This window comes from Ostrinia nubilalis, chromosome 6, assembly GCF_963855985.1.
Source record: "Ostrinia nubilalis chromosome 6, ilOstNubi1.1, whole genome shotgun sequence".
Taxonomy (NCBI): domain Eukaryota; kingdom Metazoa; phylum Arthropoda; class Insecta; order Lepidoptera; family Crambidae; genus Ostrinia; species Ostrinia nubilalis.
The window spans coordinates 16578920-16595763 of NC_087093.1; the positions used below are offsets into that span (position 1 = coordinate 16578920).

At 38.1% G+C, this 16844-nt stretch overlaps 1 protein-coding gene and 1 long non-coding RNA gene across 2 annotated transcripts; one reads left to right on the plus strand and one right to left on the minus strand.

The window, feature by feature from the left end:
* The first annotated feature begins 1345 nt into the window (after nucleotides 1-1345).
* Nucleotides 1346-6074, plus strand: LOC135072995 (ecdysone oxidase-like). The gene is made up of 3 exons (XM_063966993.1): nucleotides 1346-1652; nucleotides 3113-3246; nucleotides 4289-6074. The coding sequence occupies exons 1-3, from the start codon at nucleotides 1517-1519 to the stop codon at nucleotides 5813-5815; spliced, it is 1797 nt and encodes a 598-aa protein (XP_063823063.1). The 5' UTR covers nucleotides 1346-1516; the 3' UTR covers nucleotides 5816-6074.
* An 8503-nt stretch (nucleotides 6075-14577) lies between these two features.
* Nucleotides 14578-16462, minus strand: LOC135072689 (uncharacterized). The gene is made up of 2 exons (XR_010257481.1): nucleotides 16328-16462; nucleotides 14578-15636 (listed from the first exon to the last, which is right to left on the minus strand). It is a non-coding gene; the product is annotated as an uncharacterized LOC135072689 (long non-coding RNA).
* Nucleotides 16463-16844: the final 382 nt, after the last annotated feature.

Genomic DNA, 16844 nt, shown 5'->3' on the forward strand with positions numbered 1-16844 from the left:
TTTAAAAAATAGCATTTATGTGTTAAGAAAATAAAATGTTAAACATTGTTGTTTTTGAAAATCGTTTTTCACGAGTTTGGAAGTTTACTTACTTTACTTACAATTTAAAAATACCTTTATTAATGGGAAAATATATTGGTTGTTATAGCAACACTGCATTCTGTTGTCAAAACGTTTCATTTTACGCAAATTTCGTTGGATATTATTTAAAAAGATATTAAATATTTTGATTCTGGATGATGATTTTTGATTTTCTGTTTTTTTGGCTTTCGCAGTTAGCATTTAGCGACAACGAAGTAAGTGGGAATAAATTGGGACACCTTTAATTAACAAACCTGAGTGGAATTCAATCATGCGTCATGCTCATGCGTGTGTGATCACGTGATGGAATCGAACCGCTAATTTTTAAAAACTTTCAGCTGCAGTAATCTCCACAACATAATCTTCTAGTTCTCATCACATTATGACAGTGTACGAGTACCTACATTATAATACCTGTAGACAGGTCTTGGTTCTATTTGCAAAACATGAGGTAAACAAAATAAAAAGCCAGATCCATTTAACAGCCCCACAATAATAATTTACTTACGTAATTATTACCCCCGATCCGACCGGTGATGGTTGGTTGCGGGAAGTAGGTACCTGAATGCGGGCAGCGCAGGATCATCCGTGAGGGAGGCTTTAATTAGAGCAGCAGAGGATAATGGCATTAGGCTAATTCACTATCGTTTAGTCTATTTTAGGTTAATTAAACCCTTTTTACGCTTTCAAAGTCAAAACCAAACATAACTTACACAGCGATCTGGGAATCAAACCCAGAACCATCGAATCCACTAAGTAGAAGGTATCTAGATCTACTTATTAGGTCATCAAAACTATTTTTAGTGAAGACTCGATGATTGAATTTCAATCAGTACTAACTTACATCGACGTCACTACTTATCGTAACAATAGTTTATTATTAGTACCTACAATGGTTAAAAGGTAGCTCTTACCTATCACGACCATGATCTCTTGACTTGAACGTTCATCTCATTATGAATTCTTATGCTTTATGCAGGTACAGTAAAAAATACTAATTTTGCATTTCCTGCTTTTACTACCAATATTTTTACAAGTTTGTAAGTACGTAAGTAGTATTATTTTACATTTTGAACACCTACTTTATTTAAACAATGTGAATATAATCATACATGCCTACATAGTTATATCTTACAATAAGATTATATCAGCAGTATAGGCTGTATGGGTTACTTACTGTTTACATGTAAAGATTAGGTACTATATTATTAAAGGATACAAAGCAAAAAAGTGCTTTTAGCTAAATGACTCAGCAATGTAGGTAAAAATATTAAATTCATCCTTCACAGAATTCTTACATATCAAATGAGTAACAAAACTATATTTAACGCTTTGTTTAGGTCTAACATACTGTGTAGTACTCGCGTAACTCCCGGTACAGCAAGACTGTTCAAAACAACTGCAACTGCTCTTCGTAAAAAATATTTTAACAAAAATGCTCATCCAAATTCTATCTTATTTAGACTTGAAAGTGCTGCTGCCAATTTTAAGATTAGTGCAATTTATTCTAGTGAGTTTCGGTTCAATCCCGATGGGGTACAGGGACTATCCAGATCAATCTGTTGTCGCAGGTCAGTTTCGTTTATTTCTTTTTCTTTTTCCTTTTTTAAATAATATACCTACAATGCGAGTAAAATACATTTGTCACCAACCCCTACTCTTGTAGTCGTCGTAAGAGGCGACCTAAGGACTACACATCAAACAGAGAACAGGCAGCAGCGCTCTCTGAAAAACTTTTAATCTGCAATCTCCAACCCGCCTGCCAAGCGTGGAGATTATGGCAAAACCCTCCACTAAGTAGAGGAGGCTCATAGTCCAGCAGTGGACTGTAAAGGGCTGTTGATGATGATGATACCTACAATGCAATGTGTCCGGGCAAGCCAAACAGTGATCAAACTTTAAAAAGCGTGGTGATCTATGGATAATTTTAACGATAAAATATCTCAAAAAACTTGTGTTCTGACCTCCTCTTTTTTGGTATTCACCACTTCATACATAAAAGCAAGGTCATTTAAGTACGTTTCATTTGTATTGTAGGTATTACCAGTGGTATTACTAGTAGTTTAGCTATTTTACTTATTCTACAAAATGAGGTCAAAAATATCACTTTCGTTTGTTCGTTCGTTTTAGCCGAAAGACGTCCACTGCTGGACAAAGGCCTCCCCCAAGGATTTCCAAAAATATCACTTTATTTCTAATATATTCAAGTTGAACAAAGGGACCCCTTCGTTCCGTTCCCATACTTTATTTTACACAGACCAGTGGTGGATTAGATTAGGCTGAAGCCTAGGGCGGCAATTTACGAAAAAAAACACACAATACGAATTTCCGAAATTGCAGCGAAATTAATCAAAAAATAAAAATCAAAAATATTTATTCAGTTTAGACCACAAGTGGCACTTTTGAAGTACTATAGGCCTCATACATAAGGAGGTCCACGGACTCCCACTCGGTGAAAGTCGCGGGGGACAAACATCAGGATGCGCTGTGGAAATCCCTAGTAGAGGCATTTGTCCAGCTGTGAATTCTGTGCATGGGGCCCTTGGCGTATTTAGGATTATTTTTCAGGGGGGCCCCGAGACCATCGCAAGGGGTGCGATACCTAAGTATATCTGTGGGTGCGATTAACGTGGCATTTTGCCAGCCCTGCCACCCTATTGTTACGTAACTGAAATTTGGTTGAAACGAACGATGTACTCGTACCTTGTTGGTCGGCCGTTTGGTGTAGTGGTTCAGAACGGACTACTATGCCGAGAGGTCCCGGGTTCGATTCCCGGCCGGGCAGAAATTGAAATGATGAATTTTAATTTCTGTAACGGGTCTGGGTGTTACTATGTATAATATGTATGTATTTACAAAAAAAAAGTATTTAAGTATGTTTATATCCGTTGTCTAGTACCCATAGTACAAGCTTTGCTTAGTTTGGGACTAGAGGCGCAGTGTAAAATGTCCAAGGATATTTATTATTTATTTATTTATTTATTATTATTTACCTACCCCGTATTTCTTCTTATGAGATCTTTCCTTTCAGATGGGCAAAGCTTCGACTTCGTGGTGGTGGGGGCAGGATCCGCAGGCTGCGTGCTCGCCAACAGACTCACTGAGGTGGGCAACTGGACTGTGCTGCTCATTGAGGCAGGGGACAACCCTCCCGCAGTTTCTGAAGTGAGTTATACTTACCATCCACTCGTCAATAGGTAGGGCATCTTTATTCCACAAAATCCGTGAAACACAAACGTTATAGGTACCTACTTGGCTTCGGTTGCCAAAGTAATTTACCTATTGGGCCAAAGTTTCCAAGACCGTTTGCAAGGGCTCGTAGACCCAGTTTCGCAAAAGATTTTATTATTATTAATTTAAATAATCCGTCGGGCTATGTCAGCGACTTTGGTTCGTTTACGGATCTCCTCATTTCTGATTCGATCTCGCAAAGAAACACCAAGCATAGCCCTCTCCATAGCACGCTGTGCAACTTTGAGCTTCTGTATAAGGCCTATAGTGAGAGGCCACGTTTCCGAGCCATAAGTTATCACTGGTAATACACATTGGTTATACACTCTAGTCTTCAGGCATTGAGGTATTTTGGACGAAAAGATGCTGAAGTGGCAATGGGCAGGGCACATAGTACGCAGAACTGACGGCCGATGGGGCAGAAAGGTTCTGGAATGGAGGCCGCGTACCGGAAAACGCAGCGTGGGACGTCCACCTACAAGGTGGACCGACGACATCGTAAAGGTAGCAGGGAAGCGCTGGACGCAGACCGCTGCCAATCGATCAACATGGAAAGCATTGGGGGAGGCCTATGTTCAGCAGTGGACGTCCTATGGCTGAAATGATGATGATGATGATGAATTTAAATAATGATTATTTATGGCTATGTTTATAACTTCCAAATAATTGGCTAAATAAGTAGGTACATGCGGAAATTGCGGACGGCTGTTAATGCGAATCACATTTGTTCGAAAAAAACACTTTTGCGGATTTCATAATTATTTTTTTAAGTAGGTAAATGCCTGTTATTAGCGTTTCAAAATAACACTATTTTGCGAATTTTAAAAAAATAGTTTTAACTGGTTTTAGCACTTTAAACTAACACTATTTTGCTAATTAAGTAAGCGTTTAGTTTTATCATTTTAGGGTAAACTTAATCATGGAAGTACCAGTAATTGTTTGTTTTTATGTTCACACAAAGGTTTTTTTGTCACAGAATCCAATGCTATCAGTGATGGCCCAGCCTTCTCTACCAGACTGGGACTACCATTCTGTAGATGACGGGTTCTCCAGCCAGGCTCACCGCTCAAAGAACGTCCATCACAAGACGGGCAAGATGCTTGGGGGATCCAGCAGCATCAACTTCATGTACTACGTCAGAGGAAATAGAGCAGATTACGATGGCTGGGCAGAGCTAGGCAACACCGGGTGGGCATGGGAAGACGTTAAGAAGTACTTCAAGAAGGTTGAGCGCTATGAAAACGCTGATAATGATGACTCTCGAGGTATCCATGGACTAACTGGCATCACCAAGCAAGAGTGGAAACACAGAACGAGTATGTATCTCGAGGCTTTCAAAGAAAATGGACACAATATTCTGGATGATCCTAATGGGGAGAATCAAATAGGTTATTCTGCAGCTCAATTTTCAATAGCAGATGGTACTCGTCAGAGCACAGCAGTCACTCATTTGAAACCGATAAAAGACAGACCTAACTTCTTCCTTCTCAAAAACAGTTTGGCGAGAAAGGTGTTATTTGACCAAAATAAAAAGGCTGTAGGAGTTGAAGTGGGACTAGCAAATGGAAAAATTTTAACAGTCACGTCAAAGAAAGAAGTAATATTATCAGCTGGTGCAGTGAACAGTCCTCAGTTGTTGATGCTGTCTGGTGTAGGACCGAAGGGTCATCTGAATGACATGAACATTAAACTTGTTCACGACTCCGCAAAAGTGGGAGAGAATCTTCAAGATCATATGATGGTTCCCGTGATGCTGACGGGGGTGAACGGCATTTCATCGGTGATCCAGAGCATTGATCCATTTTTAAATTGGGATAGATTTCCAGTACCGACATTGATTGGATTCGCGTCCTTAAACAAGTCCGAAAGCTATCCAGACTATCAGACTACGCTGTGTCCTTTGGGTGCTTCTCATATGATGCTTTTAGTAGTTTGTAGACAATTGTTTGATCTGGAAGACGAAGAGTGTTTGGAGTTATTAGCAGCTTCAAAAAAAAGGGAAACTCTCAACGCGTTGGTCACTTTGCTGCATCCAGAATCAAGAGGGAACATCAAGTTGCGAAGCAACGACCCGGCAGCTCCTCCGTATATTTACAACGGGTATTTTTCCAGCAAGAACGACTTGGAGAATCTGTCGAGTTACGTCGAAGACTATGTGAGTGTGGCAGGTACAAGTTGCTTGAAGAGTTTTGGTTCTGAAGTGGTTTATTTGCCGTTGAAACAGTGCAAGGATTTGGAGTTGGGTAGTCACGAGTACTGGAAGTGTTATGTGCTGAATGTGGTAGGGTCTCACTACCACTTGGTGGGGACTTGCTCGATGGGTCGGGATGGGGAGGGGGTGGTGGATGAGAGGCTGCGAGTGCGAGGGACTGGGGGACTCAGGGTGGCGGACGCGAGCGTAATGCCGAAGATTACGAGTGGAAACACGAATGCACCGGTTCTCATGATCGCTGAAAAGGCGTCAGACATGATCAAAGAAGATCACGGGCTAAGCGACAGTTAAGTTTAATATGAAAAATAATAGACAAAACAATTTAGTAAATTATGTAAGTCCTTAAAGGCCCTTAATACTGCTGGATAAAGGACTGTATGGACTGACAGATAACCTCGTATTAATTAATGTATCGACCAATTGGTTTTCAATTACTTGTTGGTAGTAATTTTGTACATAAGATATCCTGTAATGCTATAATTTTTTTTAAAGTTATGTATAATACAAGTACAATATACAATCTCTGCTTAGTTTGTGACTAAGTGATAGCGCAGTGTAAATGTTCAAGGAAAATTATTTATTTGTTACATATTAGGTATCATTATGTGCCTGTTGCTGTATTACCTACCATTGTTTTTCCTGTACCTACTTTTGTAATGTTATTTTGTCAATAAAGTTTATTATAAAGGTGTTGTTATAGACGTAATTCAGGTCTCGATTCCTTTTTAAGAAAAGGGACTAGTTAGTTACTAAAGGTGTAAAACTTTGACTCGTCCTTATTGTCCGGGTAATAAGGCGTAATTACTTTTACTTGATATGCCATGAAATGTACAGTCGACATAACACCAGTGCGTCTTCACCAAACGTCATCGCTAGCGACCGCGTAAAAAATATCATGAAATGTATGAGAGATTGTACAGCGTTCCTAGCGGATACTTTCAAGAACTAAAATTTTCATACATTTTTGGCGCACTCCATAGCGACGACGTTCAATGTAAACCCGCACTAAGCCTACGCGCAGACCACTGTCTTTTAGTTGGCCGATAGTTGGGCCCGATTCTAGTTTGTACGAAGAATCGACCGATACCAAATCGGTGTAATGTGCGCACTTTCATATAGGTATGTCCATACTGATTAAAGGCCTATTCAGACCTAAGCGGTATTCGCTACCGTCTGCGGCAGAGACCCGCGCGGTATGTACCTCTACCCACAGCGGCAGCGAATATCGCTCAGGTTTGAATAGGCCTTAACAGCCGGACCCAACTATCGGCCAACTAAAAGTATGTGGTCTGCGCCTAGGCTAAGCACACAAAGTAATTTAAAAAGTAGTAAAAATGAAACAAGTGAATATTCTCGTCGTCCTCACATTTATTTAATGCGTCGTTAGCAAGTACGCCGTATTAACACATACTGTAGTTTTAACATTTATACACATCTATTTACATGAGAAAACGTTTCGAAAACGATCACAGAGGAGGTCTATGTGCTGGTCGTGAAGAGGTCACATTGAGTCACTTATTAAGCGAGGTTTAGACTAGCAATAAATCTTGCAGAAGTTCGCTTGCCACAGCTATTTACACAGTGGTAAACAGCTTGCGGAAGTCAACTTCTACAAGTTTTATTGCTAGTCTAAACCTCGCTTTAGTCATGGCGTATGCGGTAAATTATCGTTTGGATATCACTGACATACTATGGAGGTGTCAGGCTTGAGAAACCAGATCTGGCTAGCCTGATATTGTGGATTAACCTAAATAATAATAATAAATAAAATAACTAAATACCTGCTGGGCTAAGATGCGGGCCGTGATAAAATCTTCTCAATGAAGTTACGTCAAACGTATGGGCTTATCAAGTAAAATCGATAAAATGCCTCGATAAACTTTTATCACGGCGTGCATCCTAGGCCATGGTTGGAGTCAGGTATAATACAACAACATAAAGGGATTTCTCACATAAGACAACTGGATGTGTGAGGAAAATTGCAAATTTTGATGCAACGTCAAAATTGCCTGATATGGCTAGATTAAAAAAAATCGAATTGTCAAAATTATTTCCTAGAAAGAGAATTAACAATTATAATCTGAAGACAATATTTTTCCTTAATACCTTTTCATTAGGAAAAATGAAGTAGACTATAAATTTTATCGCCAAACTTAAATCCATTGGCACACTGCGGCGGTCTGTACAAATGACAGCATATTGAGCTAAAAACTGGCATCTTATTTATTTGTAATAGGTGCTATTTTACGACAATATTTTATAGTCTGATGTGCTGTTATCTGTTCAGTTAAGACCGCTCTCTCATTACGCCGTAATAAATAAGCTTAACCCTCAAGCAGGCAATGTCCTTATGAACTCTATTGCCTTGTGTTAAGGTCCGAAACCATTAAAAGATTTTAACTTGCATGTCCGATTGAAGGTTACCTCATTTGAAAAAGGCATATAATAACAGTAATCATGTTAAACGTGACACTAAAGATATATTATAAGCAAAATCTTGATAACTGTTTATTATAATGAGTACTAATAATGTCAACCCACATTACGATCAGCACGGATAGCATATAAACCAAATATATATTATTTTCAGTAACTAAAAATACATAGAAATGCTTAAATACTTAACAAAATATGAGTAGTAACCAAAATCAACATAAGACGGTTACAAATTATTATATTAAAAAATAATATAAGCATAAGCTCATAAGTTGATTGAAACAACATTTCTCGATTTTTAACATCAATATTCGAAAGACATGAAATTCATGAAATATTTCATCTTGAGTTGATTTTCCGGCAACCTGTATGGTTGCCTGCGGTTGTGGTGATTAATTTAAGATAATTATATTATAATCGAGCTATTCTTTAAAAATGAAAATTGATTTCACAGACTACCTATGTTAATTATTCAAGAAAATTACAAATATTTAACAATTTAATGTATGATCAAAAGTTAGCTCTAAGTAACCAAGGCATACAATTCATAACCATAAGTTTTAACTTTCTTTACAATCATTAAAATACCTTTATAATAAGAAGAATGTTTGCAGGGCATCTAGCATTTTCTATGCCAGCCCATAAAACATAATAATTATGTATGTCTGCAGCCAATAACTATTAAAGAATTGCACGATTTAATATTATTATTTTATGCTTTAGAGATAACACGCAATTTTGCTTTCAATTTTATATGAACAAGAAAGAACCTTGCATCTCCATAAAAGAAAAATAATTTTAAATAAATACTATTATTAAATCGTCAAGAGAACATATATTATTGCAACTTCCAAAAATAAATTAGATAATATTTTAATGACCAACAAAATCTCTAAACCGTGACATACATTGTATGTTAAAACATGCGGGTAAATAAAATATATCTCATGTACAAATGTAAACAGGAAGGGAAATAATCTTAATCTTAACCTAATAATTGCCCTAAATCAATAAAATAATTACATGTACAGTCGACAACACATCAAGTTGTAAATTTTTGTTGCAAAATAGCCTGTGTTACAACGAGATAAGATGCCACTGTGTTTAGGTTGATGTGCTGTCGTCCGTACCTACTTCACCTAAAAATAATGCCTGTCTTTTGTTTAGGGTGATACAAGGTATAAACAGAGTAAATACAAATGAGTAGGTCATCTTCATAGAAACGCACCGAGCGCGGTTTGTATGTAAGCGCGCCAATACGTATGCGGCGCGCACGCACACACTGACAAAATTTAGCGTGGATTAGCGGGGTGTTGCGCCGAATTTTGTCAGTGTGTGCGCGCTCGGTGCGTTTCTATGAAGATGACCTACTCATTTGTATTTACTCTGGTATAAACCAGCAGCATCCTGTGATCAGCTAGCTTTGACCAAGTTTATTTGTATGCAAAGTTTGGCAAAGATTTCACTGCAAACTTCTTTTCCAAATGCACATTATTAAAACATTCAAAATAGTATATTTTTATACGGCATTGTCTAAATAAGTGACGTCATCATAAACTCAGTATTCCGTATTTGGTACCACCAATTATGCAGACATCGATTCGAAATTTCTGCAGCTAACGGATCATTTTATTAGCCATGTTTTTCTCTGAAATACCAAGTCCTTTTCTTGACAAGAATTATTTTCGGGAAATACAAATCAACCAAGCAGATATACAAAGGAAAATACAGATACCCGTAACGCTTAATAACTTTTATTTTTCTCAACATCATGGGCCCGATTCCGACTGTTATTTCACTATAATATCTAAAACTTGAAACGTTCAAAGAAAGCAAAAAAAAAAAACTACTGCTAAATAATGTTGCTAAATAAGGATTATATAAGGTGTTATTTTTTGTACTGATCATACTTTACCAACGCATCTAATAAAATCATACAAATACAACCCAAGTGTTTTTAAAAAAAAATTCAGGCTAGTTTTCGAGTAAAACGACAAAGAATGTTTCGAAAAAAATAAAAAATAAATCATCCTTTGAGCGCGGTGAGTATTCGTTTGTACGCACTATCGTAGTAGCCGGCCGAGGGCAACGACCACTGCCACGTGCCGCGCCGCGTGAGTCGGCCATATTGATATCGCTCGCTGCCATGCCAGTCGCTCCGCGCCCACAGCCCGCGCCGAGCCGCCGATCGGCATGCGGGAGCGCAACAACATAAATAATCGTCCCAGTCCGTCCAATGCGCCCAAACGTATTGCAGTGTATGTGTGATTTATTACAATGCCGCGCTTGATCAATAACAAAACGCAGGTGAAATTATGTTTCGGGCACACTAACTGGCCGACGAGAAACATTGACGAGTCGAAAACCTTCATTGCTTGTTTGGAGCCGCGCAGCGCTTCAGGGAGCGCAGCCGTATCCTGACTTGACGAGATTCCGTGCGCTTCGAGGACGAAGTTCTGGATTTCAATTTCAATCACCGGCACAGTGCTGGCGGTACCCAGATGCGAGCGCCGCAGACGGCGGCTTTTGCGTAAAAATACGGAATGCCTTATCAAGGAGTTGTTGCCAAAGGGCCACGACCGCGACCTAGTTCTATCGATGGTTATTGCGGAAGTCTACCTAGGTACATACCTACAGTGTGATTTGGACAGATGAGTGCTTGTTTACGCGAAAGGGACTTTTTCCGTAAAAAAGTTAGTGCGCGAATTGTGAATACAACATCCGACGTGGTGTCTAGTGAACAGCAAGCAAGTGTGCAGCCCGAAAGCATTACCTCAATTCGATCGTGGCTAGATTAGACAGTGCAAGACAGTGTTTACGTGAACATTCAACAAAGGCTTGACGTTCAAAATGTATTGTGATTAGTGTAATAATAACCTAGGAACTTTAAATAACAACATTCAAAATAGGTAAATGTGTGAATAAGTAAAATCAATGAATCTAAAGTGTGATGGCAAATCATAATTTAGGAATTAAAACCAGGAAAATTGATCAGTGAGTTTTATTTACAACACATAATCATATTCAATATTAGGGTGCATTTCCACTGACGCGAAGCGAAGTAGTGATAGGTATGTACCTACCTATCAATTTTTTATTACGTCTCTAAATAAATTGCGTAGGCATTACGAAACCGTAGATATTGAATTCCAATTTCTATTCTTTTCTAAATTTCTAGTTTAACGCGGATGATTCGCCTCGGTTCGTTGGAAAAGTCCCCCGCTATTACACTAATGAAAATACACTTATTTACCTACTTATGTAGCTAGATTTTGTTTCTCCCAGCGCGTAGTACCTATTAACATGACGTAACATCGTACATACTCACGAGTGATAATTTTTGGTAACGTAGGTTTAGTGTAATCTAACCTTTATGTGTGTGAACGTTGAATGAATGCGCGCGGCCATTGTTCGTACTCGTATGAATGAAATGAGTAAAGAAAGAGAGAGAGGCAGTGAGTGAAGACAGGATGGTTGTAAAAATAATATCTTTTTTTTGTTAGGAAAAGTAAAAACAAAAACTAGCCTGAATTTTTTTTCAAAAACACTTGGGTTGTATTTGTATGATTTTATTAGATGCGTTGGTAAAGTATGATCAGTACAAAAAATAACACCTTATATATTTCAATTTATCATCGTTGAAATATCGCGAAAACTTAAAAGAAAGCACTACAAGTTAGGAAAAGGAGTTTTTAAAGATAGAATAAACCAGAATCGGGCCCAGTGTTGCGATGCTTCGTGATTGTCTCCGTATTCACCTAATTGGAAACGTTTCAAACATTCAAAAATAATTAACATTCATGGACCCCACAGTGGTCCTTACATTTTTGCCGATTTTTTACCTTTGTCAATAGAAATCATCTGTGTCAATGTTTGGTCAATATTAACTACATTTAAATTCCTAAAAACTTTACACAAAAAACGTTTGTGAAGATTTTTAAACCGCTTTCAGTTATGTTAGAGTTTCGTAAACGAGCAACATTTTTACCTTTACTGAGGCTTACGTGGGAAACATTATGGAAATTATGTGGATGTGTTGTCAACTTTAGTCTTCAGTGGGTCAATGACCACAATGTACAATATCCAAGTATGTTGTTCGTTTACGAATAACATGACTCTAAGTGACACTATCATTTTACATATTACTAAACATGGAATAATGGAATTGCCAGGACACTCATAGTTACGCAATTGATCGCAAAGTTAACAGTTAAATACATTTAGAAAAAAGCTTTAACACCAATGTGAAAATATGGAAATATTATGTAGACTTATTAATGCCTTTTTATACTCTCAAAACAATGCATACAACATCCAATACATTGCACAAGTAAATATTCAAGAAGAAGTCGAGATTTTCTATCAATTATCAAAATGTTTTCAAATTCCAAATAAATTCGATCCATACTTGGAAACCAAGATCTTTTTGATACAATTGGACACCATACTATTTACACATTCTTGTATACGATTTTAATAGATGTTGTATTTTTCGTATACATTTCATGAAAAACCGGATTTTTAAGTCATTTATCTTAGACAATTTGTAATCAATACACTAGCAAATGCGAAGTCAGTATTCTGTACAGCTATGACATCGATATAGGTATCTATTTTACACATGGAGACGACCACTAGCTTTAATTTACATCAAAAATAGCACAACATATGCATACTTATTTTTTTATGCAAACAAAGCAGGTATTTGACTGCAATCACACCTGATGTTCAATGAGATGCAGTCTAGGTAGGTATACCTGCCCTGTAAGTGCATTTGCACTGTCATTGTTTATTTTATTGCAGCTGACAATCTTCTTTAGTTAAATGTCAAATAAATGCTCAATTACTCAAAGAAGGAAGAAAGAATAAAATGCTACAACGGGACTGTAGCTTCACTTTAGAGACTGTAACTCTTTAGCAGTTGGGATCTAAAGACCCAACTAGAAAAGGATATGATTGGAAGTTATCAATAAACTTTACCACTTTCCGTCTTCAACTCTTTAGGCAACGACGCAGCGGATGAACTGGCAAGAAGAGGTTCGGACACAAAAGTATTTGGTCTGGAACCAATACTGCCGATACCACAAGCACAGATCAGGAACTGGCTGCGTTCCAAAACAGAAGAAAAACACCACACAGAATGGAAAAATAGCGAAGGATGCAGGCAAACAAAAGATGCGGTTCCGGACGTATCGAAAAAGTTCTCCCGCAGCCTCACCAGACTAAACAGGGACAGTATCCGCAAGGTCCTCAGTGTCATAACCGGACACTGTATGCTAAACACGCACCTACACAACATAGGTGTTACAGACAGCCCACTGTGCAGGGGGTGCATGGAGGCAGAGGAAACACCGCAGCATGTGCTCATGGAGTGCAGTAGCGTGGAAGAACAACGGGCTCAATTTCTTCGATCACCATCGTCGCTACAGGAGGCCTGTAGCAGCCTAGACGGGCTGCTAGCATTCTGGGGGGAACTGGGGTGGTTGGAGTAGGAAGATAAACCACAAATCGCGCACAATGGCCCAATCATGAGGCTAAGTGCGGTATTCGATTGCCCTGCAAAACTAACTAACTAACTAACTACCACTTTCCGTGATTTTGAAATAATACTATCGATTCTAACTTTTGACGTCAATTTCACTATTTTTTCATGTATTTATTTACAAAATTGACAAAATCTTTTGAAGAGACTAGATATTTGACACTCAACAACTAGAAAGTAAACAACTTAAAAAAAGTAATAAATATTTATGTATTGACGTAACAAATTATGTAAATTACAGAACTTAGTATGCATATGCTGTGCAGGGCTAAGCGGGTTCAGATATTACACGAATACCTTTTGCGCATTATTCACTAAAATTGAAAAAATAGATCGTTACAAACTTATAATATAATGTTTAAAGACGAACAGCCGTCAAAATATAATAATTAGTCAGTCTTCGAAGACATTCGAAATCCCTTTCCTACGAAAATAAGTTTTGAAGTTATGAAAAACTCAAAAAACGTAATACAATGCCTCGGTGTATTATATTTTTTGATGGAATCACCAATAATGGAAAATACCTACGTGTACACAAAAAAGATGTTGAATTCACCATCCTCTAGTTTTTTTTAAATCTATTTGTCTTTTTTTACCAACCGTCAATTTCCATTTCTGCTGAATTTCATCGCTTTTCCCCAATTTTTTCATAATTTTTATATTTTTATTTAATTGTGTATTCAAACATAATGAAATCATCATAGCAAAATTGTGATTTACCACATTTTTAATAGGGTATAATCTGGTTTGCGGTAAAATTACGCCAATTTGGTGATTTGTGAAACATAAGTAGGTAACAGTGAAAAATAATTTAATTATTAGAAAATCTTAAAAAAAACTTTGAAAGGGATTTCTTTATAAAATTGAAAGATAGTATTCTCATAAATTTTTCCTAAATTGGTACAAGTTTGTACAAACTGCGGACTAGATACCGATACAGTCGCGGTCAAAAGTAATTCATCATAATATGCATTTTTGTTCAAGCGGACATATAAACATCGGTTTAGGTAGGTACAGTCAGCCTGAAGATAATGTAAGAATGCTAGGGTGTTGTTGGAATTTACATAATTTCTTAAATAAGGAATATTTCCTAAGAAATATTGCACAACAAAAAGGAACAATTTCATATATTTTTACACAAAATCTAAACCACGACTACTCTTGATAGGGTCGTATTATAAACGACACTCAAAATTGTTTTAGCTTATATTCAAGACTGTGATTAATGTAGTGATTGCTTGAATTTATTCTAAAGAGTGGAGAATATAAGAAATCTGGTCGCCAGCTAGGTTGTATCTTGAGTAGATGAGAAATAAGATTATTAATGGATAGACCATTGTACACCACAAACTCATAAATAGATGTTTGTACTGGTTACTTCGCACAGTAAGTGCAACCTAACACGAAAGGCACACATAAATCAACATTAAAAAAAAACTTAATTAACTTGTTAGAAAAACTCGAGTTTGAGAATTTAAACTTAATAATAATTATAACAGAGTTTGAGTGTCATTTAAGAATGGCCCTATTGAGCTAGCTGCGTACCTCGCTGGATTGCGACTCTCCCTCCCACTCACCCGTATATCTCCCCCCGTCCGTACCAAAGTCGAGCGTCGACGTGACGTCACGGAAGCCAGATGCGCATTTAACTCGATCGGGTTGTACTATTACACAATTAATGAGGGTTTTCGCGTTTGAAAAATCCGCCAGATGGCAATACGTTAATGCAAGGTCCAAATGCTGCATGATTGGTTATTTTTGACATGACATTGACAGATATGTCAAAATCCACCAATTACGCAGCAGTCAGACCCCACATCCACGTCCCGCCATCTAGCGGATCTTTCATACGCGAAAACCCTCATTGAGACTTTCATATTTTCCAAACAACACCCAGTTCTCAAGGCTGCCTGTACCGTTACAAATTGAGCTTAATTTTTATACGACACTTATTAATCGAGTAAACAAGCACATACCGTTTGATGATATAAGTAGTCAAGCTCGGTTACCTTATGATATAGCCTCGTGGCCGCGACTGTACTGATGGTTTCATTCGTTCGGCATTTTGCTCTTGCACAGCTCCAATAGTTCGGACAGTTGGGAGAACTTTGTGCACGCTTCTTGGAGCATGTTTCTGAAACAACATAACCTTTATCTGTATGTATGTATAGTACTGCGGTAGAGGAACGGTGCGAGAGTGTGTTTTTGTTATGTCAAACGTCAGTGAAACATGATATGTATGCCGTGACAGCTCTGTTACGTCACAACTTCACAAGTTACCCCTCCCACAGCGATCCATTATCATTATAAGAGTAGGCGCACACCGTTGATTTTTAGTTGGCCGATAGTTGTGCCCGATTTTAATTTGTATGAAGAATCGGCTAAATCGAATCGGCGTAGTGTGCGCACTCCCATACATGCCCATACTGATCAACTGCCCGACTAAACTATCGGCCGACGAAAAATCAACGGTGTGCGCCTACTATAAACTTACGTAGTTTTGCAATATACCTGTGCGTGTACTTAGTGCGAGTTTGCATTGAAGGTCGTCGCTAGCGAGTGTGTCAAACAAATCTATGAAGATTTTAGTTCTTGAAAGTATCCACTAGGGACGCTGTACAATCTGTCATACATTTAATGTAATTTTTTTACGCAGACGCTAGCGACGACGTTTAGTGTAAACTTGCACTAAACCCTCTGTAATAGTATCTAGGTTTTATTTTCTTATTTTGATAAAGAGATTGGTTGCAAAAAAAATCTTGGGAGGGAATAAAGATGTCATAATTTGTTATGTCATAGAGACATCTTCCACAAGTTCAACGTACCTGCAAGAGTTGCAAAATACCCTCAGGCTGTCCTTGTCTAGCGCGCTGGCGTCTTGCCGCGCGAGAGCGAGACCGCTGCGGAAGGCCGCCTCCAGTTGATCCAACTGATGCTCACCGATCTCGACTTCTATGCTGAGTGCTCTGCGAAAAAAGGATTATATGAATGCCTGTATAAAGTGTGAGCACGGAGGCTCTGCCAGTCCTGGCTGGTGTACTGCCGGTCGACTTAGAGGTACAAAAGCGTGCGGCTATGTACTTCACATCAAGGGAAAATATAACCTCCGATTTCTTAAATAGCCGCGATCGTTCTAAAATAAGTCGATTATTTGATTCCCGAGAAGTCGTTGAAGAAGATTTACTTAATGAATGGCAAAAAAGATGGGATACGTCAGTCAAAGGACGTCACTTATATAAATTCTTCCCGAATGTACGCGAACGTCTAACTAGGCGATGGTTAGAAATCGACCATTGCTCGTCGCAGTTCCTCACGGGACATGGCAACTTTAAACATAAACTT

Coding starts and splice junctions, on each gene's coding strand:
- LOC135072995 (XM_063966993.1), top strand. CDS start 1,517: ATGCTCATCCAAATTCTATCTTATTTAGACTTGAAAGTGCTGCTGCCA. Junction 1,653..3,112: donor AGATCAATCTGTTGTCGCAG/GTCAGTTTCGTT, acceptor CTTTCCTTTCAG/ATGGGCAAAGCTTCGACTTC. Junction 3,247..4,288: donor ACCCTCCCGCAGTTTCTGAA/GTGAGTTATACT, acceptor TTTTTGTCACAG/AATCCAATGCTATCAGTGAT.